This window comes from Passer domesticus, chromosome 17 (genome assembly GCF_036417665.1).
Source record: "Passer domesticus isolate bPasDom1 chromosome 17, bPasDom1.hap1, whole genome shotgun sequence".
NCBI classification, from domain to species: Eukaryota; Metazoa; Chordata; class Aves; order Passeriformes; family Passeridae; genus Passer; species Passer domesticus.
In genome coordinates this window covers 10486274-10513588 of record NC_087490.1, presented here as the reverse complement: position 1 = coordinate 10513588, position 27315 = coordinate 10486274, and the positions used below count along the sequence as shown (strand labels likewise).

The 27315-nt window shown below is 58.3% G+C and overlaps 1 protein-coding gene across 4 annotated transcripts; it reads left to right on the top strand.

Annotated features, from left to right (window-relative positions):
• Positions 1 to 543: 543 nt before the first annotated feature.
• SH2B3 (SH2B adaptor protein 3) lies at positions 544 to 26833 on the top strand. 4 transcript variants are annotated; one of them, XM_064392413.1, is made up of 9 exons: positions 2570 to 2896; positions 6931 to 7499; positions 9034 to 9816; positions 20455 to 20556; positions 20797 to 20888; positions 20980 to 21074; positions 21270 to 21484; positions 21742 to 21913; positions 22785 to 26833. In XM_064392413.1, exons 3-9 carry the CDS (start codon positions 9061 to 9063, stop codon positions 23078 to 23080), a joined length of 1728 nt encoding a protein of 575 aa, XP_064248483.1. In that variant the 5' UTR covers positions 2570 to 2896; positions 6931 to 7499; positions 9034 to 9060; the 3' UTR covers positions 23081 to 26833. The 4 variants fall into 4 exon arrangements, with proteins under 4 accessions (XP_064248482.1, XP_064248483.1, XP_064248484.1 ...); XM_064392412.1 differs by lacking the exons at positions 2570 to 2896; positions 6931 to 7499 and adding an exon at positions 544 to 1202; XM_064392414.1 differs by lacking the exon at positions 6931 to 7499 and having other exon boundaries at positions 20983 to 21074.
• Positions 26834 to 27315: the final 482 nt, after the last annotated feature.

The window sequence follows — 27315 nt, the reverse complement described above, 5'->3', positions numbered from 1 at the left end:
AATCCCGGGGTGCTGGGGGTACCGGGGGCTCTGGGATACCCGGCTCTGTGCGGGTCCCCGGCAGAGAATGATCCCAAATGGATCCCAAGCTGTGCCTTGGCGTTCAAGGGGAACAAATCCTGACTGCCACCGCAACGCGGGCGTGGGGCGGGCGCCTCTCGGGGTGCGGGACCGGCCCCCTGCGCTCCCCCGCGGGGTTCCCCGACCACGCCGCCTCCAGCCGGGCACCGGGGCGCTCTGCCCCGGCCCCTCCCGGCCGGAGGCGGCGGCTGCAGCGCGGGGAAGGGCCGGGAGAGGGCGGCGGGAGCCCGGCCACGGCGGGGCTCGGCGGGGACGAGGGGACAGCCAGCCTCCGCCACTGCCTCCATCCCGCGCCATCAGCACCCCCCTGGCCATCAGCACCCCCTCCACAACCAGCCCAACCACCCCCAAATCACCGCCTGCGTTACCATCTCCCCCCAGCCAGCCCTCGGAAGGGACACGTAAAAGCCAGGAGAAGATTTTGGGGGGCATTTTCCAGCTCAGCACAGACCCTCACAGCCAAGCGTTTCCAGATGCGGTCGCCCCCTCCGGGCAGGGTGGGACGGACAATACCTCGGTGTGGGGTGGGAGAGGTCACCTGAAACCCATCACATCCCACCTAGAGATGTGCGAACGAGCCATCTCCAACCCGCCCCGCTCGTCCCGAAAACAGAATGGGCCAGAGCACAGCAATTAAAGAGGGAGGTGGGAAGGACGGCTGGAAGCCGGTGAAGTTTTTTTTTACACAGCAGAAGAAAGCAGCAATGGTTAAAAGCTGAGGGCAGCGCAGAGCGGAAGGGAAGCAGCGCCTGAGTGAGTGTGTGTGTGTTTAAGAGCATCTGCGCAGCTCCACATGCACAAACAAAAAAAAAAAAAAAAAAAAAAAAAAAAAGCAGAAGTCGGGGGTAGTGAATTAGCAGTTGGGGACTGAGAAAATCCATACAGGAAGCAAAACAAAAGAGAAATCTCAGGCCATTGGGGCTGAGGACGCTGAGAGGGCGCTTCTGACATAGATGAAGCTGATAAAGAAAAGTGCGAGCGCTGGGAGCTGGGACAGCCGCCCGCGGGAAGGGGGGCAGGCACCCGGATCCGCCGGCCGCTCCCCCGATCTCAGGAAAAGGGCCAGAAGGTGCAATTATGCATAAAGCAACGGCAGGAGGAATTAAAAAGCAGATTTCAAGGTAAGATTTTATCATGTCAGCTGCTCGCAGCCACTTCCTTGTGGGGTTTGGGAAGGGCTGGTTGGGTGCAGAGTCACCTGGATCCCTGGCAGTGCCCCAGGGGCTGCGGGGTTATGGCTCAGATCTGATCCGGGGGGGTTGCTGAGGCTGCAGAAGGGCAGCAGGGCTGTGGCCAAAGCGGCCGTGGTCCAGGGGTGGCGCAGCTCCAGCACGGAGTTTGCATTTCGGTCGTTTCTTCACTGGAAGGTGGATTGGGAATGGATGGGGGGAACAACTGAGCTGTGTTTAAAGCACCACGGAGGAGGGGTGACACGCAGATGTTCACAAATGGCTCAGTGCGTCCCCAGCCCACTCCCCAAGGGCAAATTCCTGCAGCTTCCACCTTCCCAACACCCACAAATCCATTGTGTGGAGTGTGTGAAATCCCAGCTGCCACATCCCCGGGCTTCCTTGGCTTGGCATGCTGGAGGGCACCAGACCCTGGGCACCACCACGGCTGCTCTGCCGTGACTTTTCCTGCCCAATGTGAGTGGCCTTTGTCCCTCTGTCCCATTCCAGACACAGCTTTGTAGGAGCTCTTGGCACACGAGTGGGGGATGTCAATGGCACAGATGTGACAGTACAGACCACAGTCCAGCCCTTTACTGGAAAAAGGTGCAGTGCAAGTTTATTTTTTTGCTCCATTTCCCACGGCAGAGTGGGTGGCTGCGGCGCTGCCGTGGGGCCCCTGCTCCCTTGGGATGAGATGGCACCAGGATGGCTGAGCCTGACCCGTGTCCACCCACAGCAGTTCCCAGCCCTGCTCGGGATCCAGGGACACTGTGACCGCTCTGTCACGGCTGGAGCCCTCGCCCACCGTGTGGGACAACTCTGAGCCCTGTGTCCTGATCCGCTCTGGCTGGACGTGGGCAGCAGCCTGCGCTGCCTTTTGCCACAAGACAATTTGGAAAATTATGAAAAATAGGGTTTGAGACGGCATCTGGCCCACTGCTGCCACCGCACAGGTCCCTCGGGTCCCAGCCCTCGGAGCTGGAACAGGAACGGGGGCATTTTCTTCCCGAGCCTCCAAGAGCCCCTCGCTCGGGCTCCCTCCCGCCTCCCGGGGGGCTGGGGCGGACACCCCCAAATCCACGGAGAAAACATTCCAAAAGTCACAGAAACTAAACACGTATGTGTCAAAATTAAAAATAAATCCACCGCGGGAGCGCGGCCGGGCTGTTTGTGCTGCCGGCTCCGCGGGCGCGGATGCGATAAGATAAAGGCAGGAGCGGGGAGGGGCGGCGCGGAGCTGCGCGGAGCCGGGCGCGCCCGCGGGGCCGGACGGACGGACAGACACACACACATAGGGACAGTCTCACGAGCGGACGGACGGACACACATAGGGACAGACACACGAGGGGACGGACAGTCGGACAAGCGGACGGGGCGGCCCCTCCGCTCCGCCCCCGCGCAGCCTCCGCCCCCGGCCGCGCCGCTCCGCTTTACATAACCCGTCCGGGGCCGGGGTCCGCGCCCCGCGCCTCCGCCCGGCGGAAATGCGGAGCCGCCTGCCCCGGTTTCCTGCCTGAGCCGAGCCGAGCCGAGCCGAGCCGTGCCGTGCTGTGCTGAGCCGTGCGCCCCGTCCCGCCCGCCCCGTCCCGGGCGCTCCGCGGCTCCATCATGGGCGAGCGGCAGCCGGACGCCTTCTCCTGCAGGTAACCGCGACCGGGACGGGCTGGACCGGGCTGGGCTGGGCCGGGCTGGACCGGGACGGGCCGGGCTGGACCGGGACGGGACGGGCGGCCCCGGGAAGCGGCCGCTGCAAAGCGAAAGTAGCGGCGGGAGGAAGCAGCGAGGCGGCCGCTCCTCCTGCGCTGCCCCCGGAGCTGCCCCGGGAGCCCCGGGCTGGATTCTCTCGCCCGGGGAACTCCGGTGCACCCGTTCCGGAATCGTGAGCCCCTTCCTCTGCCAGCCCTCGGACAGCAGCCCCTTCCTCAGCCCATTTCTGTGCGGCACAGCCTTCTCCCTGCCCTTTCCTCGGGCTGCCTCTTTCCAGGGACTGTTCGCCCGTGGGGAGCCGTGGTCCCATTTTCCTCGTGGGCGCTCCCTGCTCCAGGGGCTCTGTTCCGCTGTGGGTGCCCCCATCCTGGGCACCCCATTCCTTCTAGCACCACGGGACCCCAGAGCACCCCTTCTTTTGGGATCCCTCGACGTGCCCCATTTCCCAGCATCTGTATTTTGGAGATCCCAGAGCAGGGAGCAGCATGCAGGGAGCCAGCCTTGCTCCTCTCCTCTGCCTTCCCCGGACCCCTGCAGCCCCTGCCGTGGGGGTGACCCCTCTGGGAGGGTGCAGGACCGGTGGGGTGATGCCCACCTGCCCCACGTTGTGGGGTCCTGTTCTGCCCGAGGGGGCCATGCCTCGCCTCTGCCCCTGTGCCCGCTGTGAGTGCCAAGCAGAGCTGCCACCCAGAGCCTGCCAAGCAGCTCCTCTGACTCTCTGCTCCCTGCAGACTTTGTTGGCCCCGTGGCTTGGCAGGGGCTCGGAGCACGAGGCCGATGCACCAGCGGTCAGCATCCCCGCAGCCTTCCCATGCCCTGCCAGCGTGCCCAGTGCTGCCTGTGCCAAACCCCATCAGGGTCACCCACGGAGAGCCCGGACCCGCTGGCTCATGGCGGTGACACGGTCATTGCAGCCCGGGCTGGGATTTACTGTCAAGGAAACCAGGATGAGTTGCTGAGCTGCGATTTCGATATTGTTGTAAATTGATTCAAGATGTGCTGGAGTTGTGGGCTGGTGGCCTGGGAGCTCTGTGGGGCTGCAGCCAGAGGAAGAGGTGGCCTGTGCAGGGACTTGGCGCTGCCAGCTCCTGCATGTCCTCGCTGCTCTTGGATTTGCTGGCAGGAAATGGGATTGGTGTTTAAAGGCCTGCGGAATTAGGGGCAGGTTTCACTTTGACTTGTTTGGGACTAGAACAATGCTCTGGATTTCTTTTTAACTTTTTTTTGGGGCAGGAGACACTCATCCCTGTGCATTTTCCCCTCCCCAAAGCTTCTTCTATTTTCTCTTACTTTTACATATTTATTGCCTCTGGTAAGATCTGGTTTGGTTTCACCAGAGCCCACAGGGCTGCAGGTCTGCCAGCACCCTGTGCTGTGTTGATGAGGTCGGGCTGTGAGTGCCAGTGGCTTCTGAGGGCTCTTCCATCCTCTGCCAGAGCAAATCATCCACACCCACCCACCCATGGCACCGATGGGCACCGTGAGGGTGTGTGACAAATCCCAGTGGGTGCCACAAAGTGAAAGTGCAAGCGCTCCTCGCTGCTGGGGTTTGTGGTGCTGCCGCAGCTCGGAGAGGAGAAAGGGCCAAATCCAGCAATCCCCGGGGGGCTGCTGTGGCGAGGCAGGCTGGCTGGGAGCTCAGCTGCTGCCTGCTGTCCCCAGGGACCCCCGGGCAGCCGCTCCCCCAGGAGCACTCCCTGCACCCGGCTTCTCCCACGCCTACACCGCAGCGATTCATTTCATGCAACAAAACAAGCCCTGTCGAAAGAGGCCACCCCACTGCCGGGCTTTTCCCCGCAGGCAGTGGGTGTAGGAGAGTGTGATGGTGTAAACCCGGCTGTGAGGTGCCAGACACCACGATATGGAGGCAGGCTCGGGGTTTTTTGGGGAGCTGGGCTGGCCACAGCTGTTTGTGCTGGTGGGTTGCTGCGGGCCGAGCCAGCGTGGAGCTTGCATTTGACCTGAGATGGGTTTGGGTTTTCTCTATCCTGTCTGTCTTGTTGGAGTGGTCAGGGAAAGCCAAGCAGGTGAACTTTAATCGGATTTGAAGTGCTGTAACATCACCCACATCTCCAGAGCTCTGTGGTGCTGCTCAGTCCACACAGAGCTGTAAATTAAGGCCACATTGGGTCTCTAATATAGAAAGTTGTGTAGTGCCAGGAGGAGTGAAATGAGAGGAGTGTGTATGTCCTGTGAGAAAGGGGGAGAAGGAGGGCAAAATCTGCCTTCCCACCCTGGCTTTTAAACTGATTTCCTACACGTGTGGAATTCGGGGATCTTTCTGTCCTGCTCCTTTCTTGCTTTTTAACTTGCTGGCTTGGTTCAGCCAAAAGTGAGAGAGGGAAACTCCTGAGACCCCGTGGGATTCTCCAGCTTGTGTGGACACAGCTAGAGGGTCACAGGGAGTGATGGTGCTGTGCCATCACCCTCTGTGAGACCCAGAGGATCCTCACCAGCACAGGGAGCTGCTCCAGAGGGAAGAGGAGGACAATGCTGGGCAGTTTCTGCTGTGGATTGGCTGGCACTGGCTTTGGCTGTTTTATAGTGATGCTTTAAATACGTGGGTGTATCCCACATCCCGAGGCTGCAGCCAGACCCTTTCCCCACCTACCCCCCTTTCACCAACCCCTCCTGCCTTCCTGAGTGCCAGCATCTCCATGCCCACCCCCAAATGGCTGCAGCACCCTGCCTGTCCCCCTCAATCCAGGGGTGCATCCAGATGTTCCTCCAGCACCCGCCATCTCTGGGGGATTGGGATGCAGATGGGGCTGCACCATCCCCATCCTGGAGGGAGGCTCTGCATCACCCAGCCCTTGCAAGCCCACCTGTGGCTGCCTGGATCCCCCAGGGACCTGCATCCCCCCGAGCCCCCCTCCAGGGCCCTGCGTCCCCCCGAACTCGCCGTGCCAGATGCAGTTCCATTGAAAAGTGCCGTTCATTGTAACCTGGCCTTTTATAGCTGCCTCGGAGCGGCTGCGGGGCCGTGCCAAGAAAGGCTGCAGCCGGCTCAGAATAGCTCTTTTCATGGAGGACATCCTGGGAAGGAACAATGTTCCCGCTCTTGGGATTGTGGGAACTTTGTATTTCTGCCACTCAGGAAGTGGGGAGCTGCGGGCGTCTCCCAGCCCCTCGCTTCTCCCTCTCCCGAAAATAGTCCTTGGGATGAGTTTCGAGTATTCCTGTGCTTATAAAGGGAGATGCAAATGCCTCCGGACGCTTCTCCTCCAGTTGGGAACAGTTATTTCTGGGAGAGCCGGCGCATCAATCACATTTCCTATTCACGTCACTGGCGTGCGTTTTCCTGCCGTGGAACTGGCGGCGAGTGGGGCCGGTTTCATTTTCGGGTGGTGGTGCTGCACATGCACAGCAGGGCTGGGCACAGGGCACGGCCACGTGGGCTCTGCTCCCTCACACTTCCCCTCGAGGCCGGCTTTGTGGTGCTGGGTGCTGGAGGGTGACCTCCACACCCCTGGATGGTGGGAAGGTGGCGAGCTGGATCCGGCAGCTCCTCCGTGGCGAGGCCAGCTGGCTCTGAATGCTCATCCCCTGGGAGTGGGTGGCAGGATTGGGCGCTGGCTCTCAGCACTGCCCTGGCACTGCTTGGTGCTGCCAGCTCCTCTGGCTGCAATTAAACAACAAATGCATTTACTGGGACAAATAACCCATTGCTGGATCCAGGCGCGGATTCCCGTCCCGGTCGGTGCTGGCACTGCTGCTGCAGCAGCGCTCAGGTTGGGCAAGAGTTTAAGGGAAGCTGCTGGGGGTGGCTGGGCTGCAGGGCTGGATCCTGCACAAGCCCCAGCTCGCTGTCCCAGCCCGCATCAAAGCCACCGCGCCCGGTCCATCCCGTCCTGCTCTTCCTCGAGTTCCTGGCCCAGCACCCCAAAACAATCCCAGCACCCCAAAACAACCTCAGCACCCACAAACAGCCCCGAGGTGGGGCGGGCTTGGTGACATGCAGCTCTTCCAGCAGCCGGCAGGGATGGAAGCCCCCCAGTCCCAGCTGGTCCGTGGTGTGTGCAAGGATGGGCTGGATTCTCCACTCAGAGCAGATTGAAGCCATCAGAAGTCCTTCTTCTGACCTGCAGGATGGCCAGGAGCTCCTCACGGGAACATATGAGGAATAAAATGTCAATTCTGCCTCAAAGCCACTGGTTGCTGGATTCCAGCTTTGTGGAACACAGCGGGCTGGAGCAGGGGGAAGCTCACCCAGCAGCGGGAACTCGCATCCCTGTGGATGTTGCTGCTGAAACCTGGGGCTGAGCAGAGGAGCAGGAGGCTGCTGTGGCAACTCCAGCAGGGATTCACCCGGGATAGCTCTTTCCACGTGGGAAGTGTGCCAGGCAGAAGCAGCGAGGTCGGCATGGTGCCCGTGCTGGGAGGAGGAAGCGCTGGGGAGTATTTCCCATCCTCGGGCTGGAAAAGCACGTTGCTACTGGAGACGGCCTTCGGCTGCTTCCCACCGCGTGGCACGGACGAAGCCCGGCTTTTCCCGCGCCACAAACCTCTCCCGGAGCTGGCACGAAGCGAGCCTGGAAGGTGAATTCCCTACCCTGGGACTCTCCCACCTGCCCGAGCAGCCGTCCGCATGAGCGCCTCGCTTCCCTCCGCGCTTTGCGGGAGCATCCCTCCGAGCGTGCCGGCGGCGTGGGCGGCGCGGCGGCGATTCCCGGGTGCCGGGAGGAAGCGGGAGCGCTGCGGAGGATGCTGAGTCACCGGCAGGCTGGCGGCGCTGATAGACGGGGCCCTGCCGGGGGTTCGGCCGGGCTGCGGCGGGCGCATGCCCCGCGCTGCCGGGGCGCCGGACGGCCCCGAGCTTTGGGCGGCTCTTCTGAGAAGGCGAGGCTGGCGGGGGGCAGATAACATCTCCCCTCGCCTGCAACCTTGGCGGGACGTGCTCGGCAGGGCAGCGGGTGGGCAGAGATAGAGCCCCGCTTCCCGGCGTTATCGCCGCCCCGGCTGCAAACACGATGCCCCGTGCCCGCACGTTCCTCATCGCCCTCTCGCTTCCTCCTGGCCCCTCAGGGTTTTTGTTTTGTGGGTTTTTTTTGTAAATTTTCCTCCCCCTGACACATACAATCCGCTTTTCCTCGCCTCCCAGCAGCCGGGGTGCTGCTGCTGGAGTTTCGGGGAGGCGGCAGCGCCTGTGCCGGCGCGGCAGGATCCGGGTGGGTTGGCCGATGTTTCCTTCCTGAGCGGAGTGCACGGCCCCGATAAGTGCCCCGGGCGAGCACGAGGTTCGCTGGCGAGCAGCGGGGCCGGCCCTGGGGAGCACCACTGCCGGCTCAGCCGGGCACGCCGTGCCAGCCACGGTGCTGCCAGATTGGCCTGGCAGTGAAATCTGCCGGGGGCACAGATACGGCGTGGTTTGCCAGAGCCCGGCAGCTCCTCGGTGCCGCAGGCAGCACAGCATCCCCTCAGGAACGCGCTCACCCCGGGCAGCCCCGGCAGCGCGGCCGCCTCTTCTCCGGCCGCTGGGGCCGGGAGGATCTGGCAGCGAGGCAGCTCCATCCCTGCATTTCTGCAGCTTTTCATGTTGCTTCCTCCCCTCCCGCCCCCGTTCCAGTTTTATCAACTCCGCTGAAATCGGTCCCTGGAGGGAAACCCATCGGCGCTGCGGAGCCTTGGCAGGAGGCGAGCGGATGTGGCCGGGCCAGGCGTCCCCGCGGGCAGCTGCAGGCAGCTGTGCTGGCAGGAAGCCGCGCAGACGCCCCGCGCCGGGACCTGCCCGCTCCCCACCGCGCAGGTGGGGAAACTGAGGCACGGCCCAGCCAGGTGGGGATGGGCGTGTAAAGGAGCTGCGGCGGGGCTGGGGGCTCGGGGTCCCTCGTGGCCGCTGCTGGTTGATCACATGGCCGTGCTGCTTGCTGGGAAGCAGCTGTCCCCTGGCCATTTCCAGTGAATTTATGGGAATGAGGCAGCTTAGAGTGGGACCCGTCGACCACAGCGTTCCCCAGGCCTTGAGGATACACATTCCAAGTGGGATATGGCCACTCCAGCCAGGGGTTGGCGGGGTGGGGGACACATGGGGACCCTGGGGCTGCCCTGACCACCCGTGTGCTCTGTCTTGCAGCGCGGCCGCCTCGCTGGAGCCTCGGCAATGAATGGGCACTCGCTGCCGGCCGGCACGCCAGCGCATCCCCGGGGCTGGCATGAGTTCTGCGAGCTGCACGCCATCAGCACCGCCAAGGAGCTGGCGCGGCACTACCTGCGCTTCGCCACCGAGCACCCGCACCATGACCTCCTGGCCGCCGAGAACTTCTCGGTGCAGTTCACCGACCTCTTCCAGCAGTACTTCTGCCACGAGGTGAAGGAGGGCATCGCCATGAGCCAGCTCCGCATCCTGCCCGCCGGCCCGGCGCGGGATTACCGGGACACGCACCGGCGGCACACCGATGCTTCACTGGGCACGGTGGCCACCAAAGCCGAGGCGGAGCCCGGTGCCCGCCCCGAGCAGCCCGCCCGAGCTGCCGAGGCTGCTCCCTCTGGACTCCGCAAGTCCTGGAGCTCGGAGGAGCTGGCGGGGCCGGCGCGGAGGCCCTTCTCGCTCAGCCAGCTGCGCAGGAGCTGGCGCAGCCTCTTCCGACGCCGCTCCTCGGACGCGCTCCCCGGGGACGCCGATGGCGAGGCGGCCGAGGCGGCTCTCAAGCCGGGACTGGGGAAGCGCATCCTGCCCTGGGGGCTGTCGCGGGAGCAGCCCCCCGAGGTGCGCAAGGAGGGGCTGCTCAAGTACGGGCTGCTGGATGAGAATTCCCTGGACAGCGGGACGCGCTGGCAGCGCTGCCGCCTGGTGCTGCGGCGAGCGGGGCCGCCCGACGCCGAGGAATTCCTGCTGGAGCTCTTCGACCCGCCCAAGGTAAGGAACTGCCTCCTCTTGCCTGTTCCAGCCAGTGATGCTGCGGGTCCCTCATTTAGGGACGATGCCCAGATGCCAGAGCATCCAACAGGGAGGAGCAGGGCCACGGTGCAGCCAGCACCACGAGGGTTTTCTCACCACAAGTGTTTCTCACCACGAGGGGCCCAGATGGGTTTGCTCTGCCACTGCTCTCCCCCTGCTGCAGCCACACGAGGCTGGACCTTGTTGTTTAATACCTCTGAGAAGGAGACAAAGCCACCCCTGTGGGTCTTGTGTGGGGAGTGAGAGAGGCTGAGACTGCTAGTTGCTGCAGTCGGTCAATGTGTCATTGCATTTCTCCCTGCTGGGACTCCAGAGCTGGGTTTTCCAGCTGGGAGCACAGTGTCTGCCTTCTGAGCTGAGGATAGAGGCTGGTGGCCTCCATCCCACTCATCCCAGCCTCATTCCACCAAGGTGTGGGGCAACCCAGTCTGATGAACCCCAAATTCACCCTGTGCTCTGGCTTTAGCAACCTGAGCATCTGCTCGCCTGGGCAAGCTGGGAGAGGAAAGGGAAAAGAGGAATTGGGCTCTGTGCCTTTCTCTGCTCCCAGTGGGACCCACAGTTTTAGTTTTTGTAAGGAGTTTTGTGACTGGAAGTTCAGCTCTCAGCTGCTGCAGGGAGCTCCCGTGGTGCTGGGACGTGGCTGGAGTGGAGATGATGCAGGATGTGAGGGAGTGGGGAGTGATGTGGGGGGAGTTGGGGTGTTCAATCTGTAAAAAGACAGTTCCTCCACATGGCAGGACTTGCAGAGGCATGATGGGATGAATTTTCTTTTTTTTTTTCTTTTTTCTTTTTTTTTTTTTTTGTTCTCGTTTAACTTTGATGACAAACTTGTGCTTTGGAAGGAGGAAACCTCCGGTAGAGCTGGAGCCTTGTCCCTGCCTTCAGGGCAGCAGGGTCAGGGAGCAGCTGGCTGAATTCCTGCTATTTCCGTCAAACGACTCCAATATTAAATATTTGAAAAAAGAAACAACATCAAAATTGTAACATCTGAAAGTAAAAGCTGGTTTTGCTCCGTCATGTCAAGGGTTGCAGTTGTTTGTCCCCGTGGGAGTGTGTGTCCCCATCCCGGGGCACAGGGAGGTCAGAGGCACTCTGGGGCACTTGGAGGGTGCTCCAGCAGCTGGAAAGCACTGCCTTTTTCCCTCCCTCACCCCTTTTCTCCCTTTCCCCCTTTTCCTTTTTTTAAAATATTTTATCCTTTTTTTTCTTCTCCCCTTTTTTTTCTTCCTCCTTTTTCTTTTTTCACTTCCCCTTTTCTTTTTTCAATCCCCCCCCCTTTTTTTTTTTACTACCCCCATCTTTTTCTCCCTATCCCCCACTTTTTTTTCCTTTTCTCCCTTTTTCTTTCTTTGTTTCCCTCCCCCTTGGGAAGCAAGCCCAGCACATTCTTCCTCTCCCCACATCCCTGCCCAGCTTTGACCCAGGGGTGGGAGACACTTCAAACAAGACACTGACCACGTTCCCCCCATGCTCTGAGCATTTTTCCTTGCAGTCTCCGTGGGATGGAGATTTCCTGGTGCTCCACATCCCCACGAGGCTGGAGACCCCAGAGCCCCGAGCAGGGGGGTTCTCAGCCAGGCCTGCGGAAGTGGGGGGATGTTCCTTGCTGCATTTTGCAAGTCTCTGGATTAAATTGCTTCCTGTGCAAATATTCTCAGGGCGGCTCCTTCCTTTCCAATTCCCTGGGCCAGGGCCAGCTCCTGTCTCCTTTACAGCACAATCAATCCTGACCCTTTCCCAGTAACTGCGGTTGAATTCCGGGGGTGGTGGAAAATCCCCCACGGTGCTGGTGGCTCCCACTCCCCAAACCCAGCATGGGGCAAACCACAGAGCAGCGAGAACAGAGCAGTTTGTTGGGGGGTTATTTTCCTTAAAAATAACTAAATAACACTCAACAACCCCCTGGGAATGGCTGTGAGGAGCCCCCTCCTTTCCATCCTCCCGCTCCCAGGGCTTTGCCACTGCCTTTCCCCCATCTCATGGGTCTGTTCCTGATTTGAGGATGCTGTTGATCACCATAGAAAATTGATGGTTTTAAGTAAACAACTGTAAAATCAGTTATTGAGATTTTTCACCTCCAACTGATCTGTGGACTGGGAGGTTGGTTGCCCTCAGGGTCTGCCTGGAAACACCCTTCCTCCTCTTCCTTCCCCCTTCCTCCTCTTTCTTCCCCCTTCCTTCTCCTCCTTCCCCCTTTCCACCCTGTAAATAATAGGATGCAATTGAAATTTCATCTCAGCCAAGCCCCCAGACATCCCTCCCCTTGGAGTGACCTTGGAAAAGGCAGGTGTGTGGGGAAAGGAGGGGGGTCCTGCTGCTTTTGGCAGCTTTTATTTCATTCCCCCCCTTCCTCCTGGTGCTCCAATGAGGCCTCTGAGCTTAATCCCATAACGTGCCTGGCATCAAAGGGAGTGGGGGCTTTGAAGAGCCCTGATCCCATTTACTGCTTGGGTGGCTGTGCTGGGTGAAGGGTCAGGGAGCTGTGCTGGAGGATGTGGCAATACCGGTGGCACTGCCTGGAGAGGGCATCCCCTGCCCCAGGCCTGTGCCAGAGGAGGGATGAGGATTTTTGGGACAGGGAGCAGCTCCCATGCTCTCAGCCACAGCTGGCTTGGCTTTGGCATCGCTCCCTCCTCCCTCGAGCACTGCAAAAAGGGTGGAGGGATTTGGGGATGATGGGATCTGTCCTGGGAGAGGGTCACTGCCTGGCTGCAGGGCACAGGACTGGGGGGCAGTCCCACCCTGGGGACATTCCCGAGGGCAGAGTGAGGTGATGATGCTGTATGGAGGAGGAGCTGGAATAGAGGGATATTGGAATGCCTGTAGTGCTTGTATATATGGCTCTGTCTATCTAATAATATATATATGTATATATGGCTATATAAAAAAAAATATAATATGTATGTATATATGGCTATATAAAAATATACATTATATATATGTATATATGGCTATATAAAATACATATGTATATATGGCTGTATATAAAATATATATTATATATATGTATATATGGCTGTATATAAAATATATTTTATATATGTATATATGGCTATATATGAAATATATATAATAATTTTTTAATATATTTTTTATTAATTTTTTATTTATATTTATATGTGGCACAGGAAAACCTGGGCATGGTCCTGGAGTTGCCCCCAGGTGGATTCTCTCATGTCTGTTATGAGGGCAATGCTCACCAATGCTCCCTGATTTCCTTGGAAGCATTAAGTGTTTTCTCCTCTCCCACACCATTTAGTTCCTTCAGGATTGAGTACCTCTGAGGTCTCTCCACCTTCATAAATTTCAACCACTTGAAACAATTTGGGGCTGCCCCTTTCCTCAGCTGAGCCCCAAATTCCTCTTCTATGGCCGAATCCCAAACTCCGTGAAAGCCGTGATTCGCAGCGGAAATGTCCCGAGCCGTTTCTGTTGACCAGATGTTTTTACAGGAAGGGGAAGGGAAATGGGATTTGCATTTGTGCTGCTTTCTTTATAGCATTTTAATGAAATCCAGGGCGCCCCACAAATTGATGGCACGCCGGGACTGGCCGGGAAGGCTCCTTCCGGAGAAAGCCCTTGGAGCCCCTGCCACAGCTCCAACATCTCTGCTGGAGCCACGGGAGGAGCAGCGTTTTTATCTCTGCTCAGTGTGAGGCTGCTTTGACTTCCTTTTTTTTCTTTTCTTTTTTCTTTTTCTTTTTTTTTAATTTTTTTTTCTTTTTTTACACCTTTCACCTGAATCTGGTTTCTGAGAACTGCCACCTCCTGAGCCAGCAGGTTCCTGTCCCCGATTTTTGGTGCTTGGGGCCGTGAGTGGCAGCTGGCCAGGCATGGGATGGGGCACATCCCAGTGTTTTGGTTTCCATTCCCTATCCCTGCTCCTCCTGGGGCTGCTCAAAGGTGGCCTAAGTGACTCAGCCAAGGAAGGGCAGTGGTGGAGGGGGAATTTTCCTCCCTGGGACACCTTGAGAAGAGTTTTCCCAGTGGTGGGAAGAACCTCAGTGTCCCATCATCCCGTCCCTGGTCCAGAAAAGGACAGGTTTGTGTCAGTCTGGATCCCCAAGGAACCGCATCCCTCTCCTGCCATCCTTTTCCTGGCATTCCCAGGGACTTCATCCCTCTCTTGGTATCCTTCTCCTGGCATCTCCGTGGGCTGCCTCCCATTCATGGCATCCTTCTCCTGGAATTCCCAGGAACTTCATCCCTCTCTTGGCATCTCCATGGGCTGCATCCTGTCCTGATGCAGCTGAAGTTGTCCCTGCTCCCTGCAGGGTGTTGGCCTCGTTGACTTTTCAAGATCCTTTCCAACCCAAACTATTCTGCTCTTCTATGATCCCTCTCCAAACATCCTGCTCCCAGCATCCCTCTCCTGGCATTCCCAGGGACTGCATCCCTTTTTTGGCATTTCCAGGGGCTGCATCCTGATCTGGTTGGTGTCCCTGCTTATTGCAGAGGGGTTGGACCGGGTGGCCTTTGAAGGTCCCCTCCAACCCGTGTCATTCTGTGCTTCTGTGATCCTGCTCCCAGCACCCTCAAGGATCGCATCCCTCTCCTGGCAACCCCAAAGACCACACAGCCAGGAGCTGGGAAAACTGCTGCCATGACCCTGGAGGGGTTTGGGTGTCCTTCAAATCCCTTGGGAGAGGCAAAACCTCCCCTGAAGGCACCTGGAGCTGCCCCAAAACCCCCGGGCAGCCTCTCCCCAGGGCAGGGCGGGCGCGTCCCTCGCTGCTCTCTCTGTTCTTCGAAGGCTTTGTGAGATTTTGGTGGTGACTTTTGCTCTCTTCCCCCTCCCCCCCCGGCTCTGTTTTTGGGTATCGAGGGGGGTGGGAGGGAGGGCGAGGAGACAAAGGTTATTTGTCATTTATTAACCACAACTTTTTCCATCCTTGGTCATGCACGGAAAAAACACTTTTAGCAGCGTAACCACAGCCCCAGCGTTAATTGCTGAAGAGCAGAGTTTCTTGTTTTGGAAACTGTTGCTGGGATGGGGCTTGCCAGGGCCGGGGTGTGAGGGGAAGGGTGCAGGTTGGACCCCAATACCTGCCTCATTGAACTCTGGGTTTTGGGCTCTGAAGGATTCCATCCTTTTTACCCCATCCTTTAAAATCTGCCCTTCCTGGGGATGTTTTCCTGCTGCTGTGCCCGCCCTGCTTATCAGAGTGTCACTCACAGGGATGCTGCAGAGCTGCTCGGGGTGGAAAGCACCACGTGCCAGCTGAGAAGTGGGCAAAAAATGGAGATATTGGGCAAACCACAGGAAAAAGGACTGGGAAAGCACTCAGGGAATGCATTGCTTGAGAAGAGCTGTGGGTGCTGGGTCCCCACAGCTGGTGTGAAATGCCTAGTGGGGGTTTTTTGGGTGGTTGTCTCTCTTTTTTCCCCCTTTTTCTCTCTTTTTTTTTTCTCTCTCTCTCTCTCTTTTCACGGCCCAGGATGTGGTTGTTTCGAGGCTGAGAGCTGCTTCTTTCAAAGGTAAATATTTATGAGAGTCTGCGCAGGCAGCGCGGGGTCTGGAAGGATTCAAGGATTCATCCCAGCCCTGGTGGGGGCTCAGCTGGGGTGGACCCTGCTCCTTCCCACCAGGCAGGTCCCAGCTCCAGTGTCTGTGGTGGGCTCTGTGGTGTTCAATGTCATTTTGGGATTGTGTTAAAAATGAGCATTTTGGGCAAACTCACTTCTTCAGCCCCGGGCAAGGGGCAGGAATGAAAATACCCATCCAGTGGGATTGAATGCTCCCATGTGGCCTTTTGAACCTTTTCCATCATCCTGGGTGATGCAAAACCTTGGGAAAAATCCCAGGACACCCCAGGGACTGTGGGGAGCCTGCAGAGGCTGTGCTGGACCCCCTCATTCCTGTGGGGCTGAGGTTTGGGGTGACTCAGTCCTGGCTGCAGCAGCTCCCACTTGCACGCAGACACCTTGTTTACTTTCCATGCTCGTTATTTATTCCAGGAAATTATTAAAGCAGCCCACGCTGGAACCGAATCTGGCATAAAATAAATTAAAAAAAAAAAATTAAAAATCAAGGGTCTGGTGAAAGCTGACTGTTTACAGACCTTGTTTACAGCCCCCATTACCCTCAGCCCTGCTGTGAGCTGCTGGGGTAGCTAGTTTTGGGGGGCTTTGCGGGGTTTTGGGGGGCTTTGCGGGGTTTGGGGAGCTTTGTGGGGTTTGCAGGGTTTTGGGGGTCGTTGAAAGGTTTTTAGGGTTTTGCAGAGGTTTGGGGAGTTTGGGAACATTGGCTCATTCAGAGCAGGGAGGATGATCAAAGAACAGCGAAACCCCCAGGTCCAGGCATGGGTGGCGATTCCTGGACCCCCCAGATCCCACCCCGCGGCTCTTGGGGTGCTGTTTTGCAGCACCCCGGGTTAATTTGGAAGGAATTCGGGGCTCGGGGGGCTCGGGGCTGTGCTTTCCCCCGCCGCCGTTCGCCGGCGCTCGCAGCCGCGCGCAGCGGGAACAGAGGGACCTTTGTGGCCAGGCCACCCCCGAGCCAGCGCTTCGGGCCAGCACAACGGTGCCTCTTGTCACCGCCGGGCACGGTCCCCTCGGGGACAGCTCTGTCCCCCGCCAGGGCCCGCGGGGTGCTCGGAGACAGGGTGTGCTGGAGGCTCCTTTGTGTGCCGGGTGGAGGATGCTCTGCGGTGGGCAGAGAGGGTTTTTTGGGGGGTGGTGACGGGGTGGGGGATGTTGAGCTCGCACAGCAGCGGGAATCACCTCCTGTGTTCCTCTTTGAGGGTCGGGGAACCTCCAGGCTGCAGTTCCCCAAACCCAGCATGGAGCCAGGATGGTGCTCATTGCTGTCAGGTCTCCAGTTGAGCAATCTGCACCTGCAGAGAGGCAGGAATGTTTTGGGAATGTGTCACCCTGGGGCCCGGGGAGCTGAGCTGAGCTAGGGGTCCCTGCAGCAGTGGGATTCCAGTCCCAGTCCCCAAAACCAGCATTGAGAGGGGCTGTCCAGGGTGGACCTCGCCCCTTGGGATGAGCTGTGGTGCAAACACCTGAGGAAGAGCACCGGGATTAACTGTGCTGTCAACTCCCCTGGAGCACTGGGATTGGATGCTGGAGAGAGGGATGAGTCAGCTGCAGATCCCTGAGGATGAGCACCAGGATTAGCCATGGTGCAGATCCCTGAGGATGAATAACTGGAGTGGTTGTGGTGCAGATCCCTGGGGATGAACACCAGGATTAGCCATGGTGCAGATCCCTGGGGATGAACACCAGGATTAGCCATGGTGCAGATCCCTGGGGATGAACACCAGGATTAGCCATGGTGCAGATCCCTGAAGATGAGCACCAGGATTAGCCATGGTGCAGATCCCTGAGGACACATTTTGGGATTATCTATGGTGCAATGCCCTCAAGGATGAACGTTGGGTTTAACAATGGTGAAACTCCCCAGGGAAACCACCTGTGGGATTTCCTGCCACACAAAATCCCCGAGGAAGAAGGCTGGGATTAGCCTCGGTGCAAACTCCTGAGGATGATGGCTGCTCCAGCAGGCACTTTGACTCTCCAGCAGGACCCTTGGAGCCCTCGCAGCCCTGCAGGGCCCTGCTGCCTCTCCCTGCCCTGCCCTGGCACCAGGGCATGTTTCCCACCCAGTTCACCCAGCATTCCCTGGAGAGCAGCTGTGTGTATCCATGCTCCTGGAGAACCTCACGGCTTCCCCCAGGGCTGCAGGCACAGGATATGGTTTTGTGTCCATCCAGCACAGCCAGGCCTGGAACTGCAGCTTGGCTGAGGTTTGTCCCTTGCGTAAGGGCCACAGTGATTTACAAGAAGTGACAAATCTCGCCCGTATCTGTTGGGGACCTTGCACAAGGGCTCAGGCACTTCCCCACCTCCCGCGGTGACTCAGGGTGGAAGCGAGAGCCGGCGTGGGGAAACCCCCGGGCGTGGAGGGGCCGGGGGCAGCTCCTGGTGCTCTCGAAGGATTTGCTCTGCACGAACTTGGCCTGACGGCCCAGCCACTGCCAGCGTCACTGTGCCACTGCCAGCATCACTGTGACAATGCCATCACCACCACGGCACTGCCGTCGTCACCGTGCCGCTGTTATCACCACTGTGCCACTGTTATCATCACTGTGCCACTGTCACCATGGCACTGCTGTCATTGCTGTGCCACCACTGCCAGGCCACCACTGTCATCACTGCACTACTGCCATCACCACCAAGCCACTGCCACCACTGTCATCATCATGCCACTGTCGTTCTTGGAGGGTCACCTTCCCCCTCACCTGAGTGGGAAAAGCTCCCCCGGCACCCTCAGTGTCCCCTGAGCATCCAGACAGGACCTGCTCCTCGTGGCAGCAGCTCACAGCTTCGTGGGGAGAGCATTCCTGGCACAGCTGGGCGAGCTGGGAGGAGCTTTGCTGTGAAAAACACCATCAATCCCAAATATCCTTGCTGGAGATTCAGTGGGGCAATCTCCATATGGAAGCTGGTGGGGTTTGGGCTGAGCCAGAGCAACACCTGTAACATCCTAAACATTCCACCCCATCCTGAGCACACTGAGCCAGGCATTACCCATCCCTGCAGTGCTGCTGGGGCACCTCCTGCCGAGAAGGAGCCCGTGGGTGAACCCTTGGCGTGTTGAGTGTGCACTTTTGGTTACTGAGAACTCCCTTTCCCGGTACCGGCCGCATCGAGCAGGGCATCTTGCGGTCAGGTGCGGCAGCGGGGGCACCGTGCCTGTGGTAGGCACTTCCCCGAAGCCAGCCTGGTTTTTCGGGCACCCTATCTCTGTGCTGCATCATTTCCTTCTCCCTTCACGCTCCAGCTGTGCTCTCCACGCCGAGAGACGCAGGGGGCTTCGCAGAACTCCCTTTTCCTGGAATTCCCCCGTTTCCCGAGAAGCCGACCCCAGCGCTGTGGTTGGGGTGTTGATAAAACCCGCTCAGGGCCACGCTGGACGTCACAACTCCCGCGTGGGAATGGGGCCAGGACGAGAGGTCCTTTCACCTTCTCCACACAGGACTTTGCGCAGGGCACGGCTGCGTTCCGAAGGTGGCAGAAAAACCAAATTCCTTCGGGATTAAAGCCCCGGCGCCTCACGGCAGCCCGGTGACAGTGATTGCAGCACAGCACAGCTGCAATCTCTGTCACCAGCGGGCCCGGGGCTGCCGGAGCCACCGCGGTGTCACCAGCCCCGTGCATGACGCCGTACACGAGCGACTTCTAAGAACTTTCTTCTCGGGGCTGATAAGGGCTGATCCCTCTCTGCTGCGTTTCCGGCCCCAGAGAACACCGAGTGCTGAGGCAGGGAGGGAGGAGGGGGATGGAAAAAAAAAGCAAAAAAAGCGCACAGCTAAAGGTGGTGTGGTTGGGTGACCGAGGAAGTGTCCGCTGGGGACATTCTCAGTGTCATACAGGTGGTTGGGGACGTGGTGGGGGTGGGTTTGCTGTGAGTGCCACAAGCTCGGGGCAGAATTTGGGCAGTTTGGTTGGCAATGCTGTTGTGGGGGTGTCCCAGGGTGTCGGGGCACTGTCGCTGTGTAGGGACAGTGTGAGTGAAGAGGGACACTGGAACCAGAATCCCATGGGATGATGAAGCCACTGTGTGAGTCACAGCCAGCCCAAAATGTTGTGTGGCAAGCCTGGCACAGGGGGATGAGCGAGCCTGGCACGTGGTGGCACTGCCTGGATGCATGGAATGGCTCTGGCTGTGGGGCTGAGCATGGAGCCTTGGCTCTGTTACTCAGCACCACTGGGTGATTTTTTTTGCCCAATTTAGTGATTTTTTGCCCATTTCAGTAATTTTTTTTCCCCCCTGGCACCCCGGATCCTGTGCCACGTGCTGCAGCCTCCTGAGGAACCGAAAGCTGCCACAGGGATATTTTAGCCCTTGTGGAAGTGTTTGCTCAGCATTTTGTCACATGCCTGTGTCAGTGCCAAACCCGCTGGGGAGCTCTTGGCAGGCCACTGACCCTCGCAGCCACGAGCAGGATGTTCCCTGCCTGCACCCCAATTTCCCCATCGCTGCCACGTCCCTGGAACGTGCTGCCACGCTGGGAACCCCCTTCTCCCTCCTCTCCTCCACCCATCCCTCCACTGCAGGGTCCTTGGGACCCCTGAGATGGCTCTGGATGTCACTCAGCCCCCCTGGGGTGCCCCGACAGTGACTGGGCAGTGCTGTGAGGGGTATTTCCTCACCACAATGGGGTATTTCCTCACCACACAGGGTATTTCCTTGCTGCTGGGGTATTTCCTGCAGAGCCGGGTATTTCCTTGCTGTGCTCCTGGATGGGGCAGAGCAGGATGGTGTGGGGCAGTGTTTTGGGGTGTGGGGCAGTGTTTTGGGGGTGTGGGGCAGTGTTTTGGGGGTGTGGGGCAGTGTTTTGGGGTGTGGGGCAGTGTTTTGGGGGTGTGGGCGGTGTTTTGGGGTGTGGGGCAGTGTTTTGGGGTTAGGGCAGTGTTGGGGGTGTGGGGCAGTGTTTGAGGGTGTGGGGCAGTGTTTGGGGTTAGGGCAGTGTTGGGGGTGTGGGGCAGTGTTTGAGAGTGTGGGGCTGTGTTTTGGGGTTGGGGCAGTGTTTTGGGGTGTGGGGGAGTTGGGGCTCAGCCCAGGCTCTGTGTTTCCCCTCACAGGGCTCCAAGCCCAAGCTGCTCGTCGCCTGCTCCGCCGTGCAGGAGGTGAGGAGGTGCACACGCCTCGAGATGCCCGATAACCTCCACACCTTTGTCCTCAAGGTAGGACCTGCTGAAAGGGTCTGCAGCCACCCCCGAGGCCTTTCCCACCCTCTGGGGCTCCCAAAAGCTCCCGTGCCAAATTTCAGTTCCTCTTCCCATCCGGGCAGGGGATGCACAGGGGGATGTGGAGTGCAGGGTGGGGGATGCGCTGTCCCTGCTGGGGTCCCCAAGTGGGTGGGTGGGGGATGCACATCTCTCTCTCTCTCTAAAGACCTCATGTCCCTCTCTGATGTCCCCTAGGTCACCAATGCCACCGACATCCTGTTTGAGGCAGGGGATGAGCAGCAGCTCAGCTGCTGGACGGCCGAGATCCGGGAGTGTGTGCGCAGGGGGTAAGCACTGCTGGATGTCCCTGAGCCCGGGGGTGGGGACAGTGGCTCTGTGTCCCACTGCCAGCACTCAGCCTGCTCCTCCCGTCCCCAGCAGGTCTGACACAGGTGACTCTGAGCTCCTGACGTGCCGACACCCCGACCCTACAGCCGCCAGCCCTGTCACCAGCACCGACCCCGTCAGCCAGGGTGAGCTGGGGACACCCAGGGGACCCTGGGGACAGAGTATCCCTCACTGGGGGTCACCACGTGCTGCCATGGCTGGGCTGATTGGCCTTCCCCAGATGGCACGAGGTGGGGACAGAGAGGGGAGAGGATGGGGGCGATGGGCAGGGACACTTCCCAGGGACACTTCCCAGGGACACTCATCCCTGTGCCTGGCAGGGGCGACTCCGGGGGGCCCGGGGGAGGCGGCGGGGCCGAAGATGGAGCAGTTCCTCTCCTCGTGCCCCTGGTTCCACGGGCCCATCTCGCGGGTGAAGGCGGCTCAGCTGGTGCAGCTGGGGGGGCTGGAGGGCCACGGCGTGTTCCTGGTGCGGCAGAGCGAGACGCGCCGCGGCGAGTACGTGCTCACCTTCAACTTCCAGGGCAGAGCGAAGGTACGGGCGGGACAGGGCTGGCATGGGGAGGGGAATCTCACAGGGACAGCCCCCATCCCACCGCATCCCACCCCAGGGAGGTGCCCTCCTGCTCTCTGCCTCCATGCTTGCTGTGTGCTGGTGCCCTTCTCCCAGGGGGCAAAATCCCCAGGGAGCCAGAGGCTGGGAATGCCAACGCCATTTAGTGTCCCCCATCCCAAATATCCCCACCAGGAGGGAATGGAGGGAGGGTGACAGGTCCCTGCTCCTCTCCGCAGCACCTGCGGCTGGCGCTGACGGAGCGGGGCCAGTGCCGGGTCCAGCACCTCCGCTTCTCCTCCATCCTGGAGATGCTGCAGCACTTCCACCGCTACCCCATCCCGCTGGAGTGCGGCGCCGCCTGCGACGTGCGGCTCTCCAGCTACGTGGTGGTCCTGCCCCAGGCACAGGGTGAGGGAGGGGAGGGGAGGGGAGGGGAGGGAAGGGAAGGGAAGGGAAGGGAAGGGAAGGGAAGGGAAGGGAAGGGAAGGGAAGGGAAGGGAAGGGAAGGGAAGGGAAGGGAAGGGAAGGGAAGGGAAGGGAAGGGAAGGGAAGGGAAGGGAAGGGAAGGGAAGGGAAGGGAAGGGAAGGGAAGGGAAGGGAAGGGAAGGGAAGGGAAGGGAAGGGGAGGGGAGGGGAGGGAAGGGAAGGGAAGGGAAGGGAAGGGAAGGGAAGGGAAGGGAAGGGAAGGGAAGGGGGATGTTCCTGTGGGACACAAGGTGTGCAGGAAGGGAAGAAGCATTTTCTCATGGGACATAAGGTGTTGGGAAGGGAAGGGGGATGTTCCCCTGGGACACAAAGATTGCAGCAAGGGGTTATTCTCATGGGACACAAGGTGCTTGGGAAGGGGTTATGTTCCTGTGGGACACAAGGTGTGCAGAAAGGGAAGGAGGACATTTCCATAAGACACAAGGTGATGGGAAGGGAAGGGGGATGTTCCCATGGGACACAAAGAGTGGAGGAAGGGGTTATTCCCATGGGACACAAGGTGCTCGGGAAGGAGGGTGTTCCCCCGGGATGCAGGGATGGAGCTGCCCAGGCTGGGTGTGGGTGTCCCGGGGCTGGCCAGAGCTGGGCCCTTTGGCTGCTCCTGGAGTGGGGAAGCGGAAGCCTCGGGGCAGCGGCACAAAAGGTGACTGCCAAGCTCCCAACTTCCCCTTCTGGGAAAGGAGAAGCTGCTCCCAGCCGCCGGCTGCGGGGGGGTCATGGGATGCACCCCGCTCCCCAGAGAGGGGGTGACAGCAGCATCCCCCTGACCAGCATCTCCCCTCTCTGCCCGCAGCTCCCGGCTCCAGCACCACGGTCCCCCTCCCGCTGCCCTTTCCAGGCTGGAGCCCCGAGTTCAGCCTCGTCCCCACCAGCTCCTCCTGCCCTCACAGCCCCGAGGAGCCCCCCGGGGGTCCCCCAGCAGAGCAGATCTTCCACCTGGTGCCACCGCCGGCCGAGCTGGCGCAGAGCCTGCGCCCGGCCAGGGCCACCGCGGCCACCGCGGCCCGGCCCCGCGACTCGGACTATGAGGTGGAGGCACCAGGCCGGGGCCACATCCGTGCCATCGACAACCAGTACACGCCACTGTGACCAGCACGGCGCCGGCACTGGGATGCACTTTCGGGTGGAGAAATCCTGGAGACCTTCTGGGGGATCCATCGAGAGAAAGAATGTACCTGTTTCTTCCTTCTGGTTAGGGATTATTTTTGTATTTTTCGCAAGGAAGGGGGTAATTTTTCACTCCTGTACGGGTGTGCTCCCTCTCGTTGGCCTGTTGAAGGGCCTCTTATTGTTGGTTTTTTGTTGTTTTTATCGAAGCTTTCTCGTTACTGTTTACACAACGCCGCTCGTGCCCGGTGTCCTGCCTGTCCCTGACATGACAGCACCCAGCCAAGGAACCAGGGGCTTGTGTTACACCCACGGAATTGGAGGAAGTTAAAAAAACCCAGGATAACAAGAAAAGAATAATTATAAATTCACTGCCAAGTTGCTGCTCCAGGCCTCATCCTCCTGCCCTGGCTGCTGAACCCACCAGCAAAGCCCGACCTGAGCTGAGCTCCCACAAAAGGTGGTGAGCAGGGTTTGGGGTTTTTCTTCAGCTAAGGCAAAAACTGGCTTTTTCCTGCTTTTCCTTTTGAACCCAGCACAGCCGTGGTCACTCCCTGCGCCAGGCAGAGGGATCCTCATCCTGCTCTCCCGGCTGATTGAGACTGAACACTAATTGCTCCATCCTTAGCCATGGCACCAGCTGAGAACTAACACAGAGACTGACACAGACCTCTCCTGCTGGTGAGGGAGGGGTTTATCCCTTTGTATCCTGGTGATGGATGGGTTCTATCCCAGTGATGGAGGCTTTTTACCCCTGTGGTGAATGGGTTTTTATCCCAGTGATGGAACCATTTTATCCCAGTGATTTTAGGCTCAAATCTAAAGTCAGTTTTCCCCTTAAAGAGCCCTCATACTCTTGCTTGCCTTTTTGCCCCCAAAACACCATGTCAACAGGAGCTTGGTGGCATTTTAAGCTCCACAACAGCCTCTTGCAGGCAATGGGGGTCCCTGGGGACCAAATTTGGGGTCCCAAGTCCCTGGGTCTCATCACCCCCGGACCCCCAGCTGTCCCCAAACTCTGCTGCTGTTCCTGAGCCCCCTGGGCTGCTTCACCTGCCTGGGGCAGCCGTGAGAGAGGAAGCACTTCTGAGAAGCTGCCTTTATTTTAGGAAAGAGGAAGGGCTGGAGCCGTTGCGCCACACAGGAGGGGATGTTCACAGTATTCAACTTCCAGATTTCCCAGCGCAGCCTTCCCTGGGATTTCGGATACAAAACTTGCCTTACAGAAAGCATTTTTATTTCTATTTTCCTTGAAATTGCAATACAGGTGGGAGCCCTCAGGAGCATTAACATTTAGCAATTAATTTGAAAACCAGCAAACACAAAGCCTCGTTGGGCTGAGTTAGGGAATTCCACAAAAACCCAGCCTCTAGGACAGGCTTTGCAGGTTCTGGGTGAGCCCACATCCAAGGAGACAAGGTCAGGAGCTGAAGGGCAAGGCCAAAATACCTGGGGCCAAACAGTCCAGGAAGCAACCATGAGAGAAAATCTGGGTTTATAAATCAAAGTATGAGGCTGAGACAAACGGGAACCATTTAGGTTTTCCTTTTGTGCCTCCCCATTGCTCGCTCTTGCTCTCTCCTGGGCTTTGTGCATTTAGAGCAGGCAAAGGCTTTTTTCCCCCTGCTTTCTCTACACTTGTGCCTGAAACTGGAGCATTAAGAGCAAATTGCACTGGTCCTGCAGCACTGCCAGCCCCGGAGAGGCTGAGGGAGGAACAAAGCCAGCCCTGTCCTCCTCAGCTGTATCCGCATCCCTTTCTCCTCCCTGGAGCAGCACAAAGGCTGCAGCCAGAGGCAGGAGCACATCCCCAGGGCTGCCTTGTGCCAGGCAAGGCAGCTCCCTCCGAGGCTCATAAATAACTCCCCGTGCTCTTGCATTTATAGGGATGGGGAAGGGAAGGGGGGACAGCACAGCACGAGTTGTTGTTTCCTTTCCTCGCTTGCTGCCCGCTTCCCAAAGCCTTGGAAAACACAGGGATGTGCTAAATCTTGCTAAGGTTGCTGGTTTTAGTCCCCCTGAGCTTCAGGGAGTTGCTTTCAAAGGGGTTTTCCCCCAAAAGGCGAGGTGGAATCACCCGAATCTCCCGACATCTGCAAAGAAAGGACGGGCTGGGAAAAGGCAGTGCTATTCACATCCCCTGCCAGCTGAATCCAGAGAAATCCTTGCCAGATAAATCAGATGCTGCTGGGGTGGGTTGTTTTGGCACGCCAGGACTTTATTGTTCCAGTGCCAGAACTGAAACATGCGTGTGCATGTGGTATTTTTAACCTGCAGTTTAATTACAAGGGGGTTCTCCGCAGTTTAAATGGAAATTGCTGGGCTTGATTAGTAAAATACACGTTGGGTTCATTATCAGCCACTTCCCCCATGCAAACAAACTCCAGTGGGGGAGAACTGTTCTCCCCACCAGTGGGAGAGTCCCTCTGATTATTTAATAGCCAATTCCATCCCCAAACTCACCCACAGGCAGCCGAGGGCTGTCCAGCCCTGCCAGCTCCGCCAGTTCCTCATTTCAGATCCACTGCAGCAGGACCTGAGGGGATTTTTGGGCTATTTCCCAAGCTCCCAGGGGGAACTGAGTTTGAAATCCCATTTCTCCTAGAAAACATCTGCCTTGTGACACAGGTCAGAGCACGACTCTGCTCCTGCCAGCACGTTACTGCAGCCCTAAGGTACTCACTCCTCTGCACTGCAGCAGTGGGCAAGGAGCATTAAGCCATTCCACCCCATGGAATAGAAGCGATTTGCAGGATTCTTTTATATTCTTGTGACTTGAGAGAAGAGCCCAGGGCTGGGCAGGTTTGGTTCTTCAGCCCCTGTGGGCTTTTCCTGGCATTTGGGGGAGTTTTGGGAGGAGGGGAAGCCAAGGGCAGGTGGCCCCTGGTGAGGTGCAGGCACCAGTTTGTGCCCTGGCTCTGGAGGTGGGCACGTGGGACACGAGTTTGGATCCCACCCAAGGAAGGCAGGAGCCACAGGAGCAGCTCTTGGAGCTGGGCTGGAAGTCCTGCCCAAGGGCCTCCCCCAGGAGAGGCTGGGATGGGGAGCCCCATTTCATCCAGCTCCTCAGGACAGTTTTTAGCAATAAAAATGAAAACCACGCAGTGCCTTTGCTCTGTGACAGCAGGGACTTGGTTTTGGGGCACAATCCAAAACTTGGGTCCTGCCAGAATTCCTCCCCCTCCTCTTCCTCTTTGCTGCCAGCCACTCCTGCTTGGTGGCCTTTGTGTCCCCAGGGGTGTCGGGTTCTGGAGCTCCTGCCATGAAGCATTAGTGGATGTCTCCCTCCCTCCCTCCCTCCCTCCCAGCAGGTACCAACACTGACACCACCATTCCTCACCCATCCCTTTGCATTGAAGCTATTTTGGGGTGAAACTTCTAGGAAAAGATCCTGGACCACCAGACCCCGGTGTCATCCAGCATTCCAAACTTTTAGCTTGGATCCAAACAGCCCCAGCATTCCCCAGCAGCTCCCAGAGGCAGGGAGGTGACTCTGTATTCCCTAACTCAGCCTTCAGCAGGACGATTAAAGCCAACAATTTTGTTGGGAGTGTATTAATTTGAAAGTTCTACTTTTCACCTGCACAGAAAAGTTCTTCTTGTATAGTAATTTTTTTTCTATATATTGTTTCTGTATGTACTGTACAAGTAACTTATTCTTGAATAATGCAATTTTACCATAATATTAAAAAAAAAATCTGCTCTTAATAAACTGTTTTTAGAACTTGTTTCTCACTTGTAGTCTTCAGTTTGATTCTCTCCAGGTGCCTGGACATTGTTTTAGTGGATACTGGGTGCTAAAAGGCAGGAATGCTCCCTTGGACATGAAAATCCTCTGGTTTATCCCCATGGGATGATGCCTGCACCACACAGGACAGTCAGGACACGGCACTTGGAGCAGGGATAACTTTGTCTCTCCATCTTTTTAAGGGAATTCTTACCTTTCCTTCCCTTCTTCAGCAGCACCACTGACTTTTATGCTTCCGTCACCTTAAGGCCCATCCGGGACCTTTCCTGATCCCATCCAGAGCAGCTCAAGGCTGAGGGATCAGGACACAAAATCACCTGGACACAAAACCTTGTTAGAAAACTGGGCTGGATTTGGGATTCCCAAACCTTTCCCTCATTCCTGCAATGCCCAGGCAAACCCTGGCTCCAGCTGGGATTGGAGCTGGAGCAGCCAATATGGGAAGAGACCCCAAAATCACCACACAAAC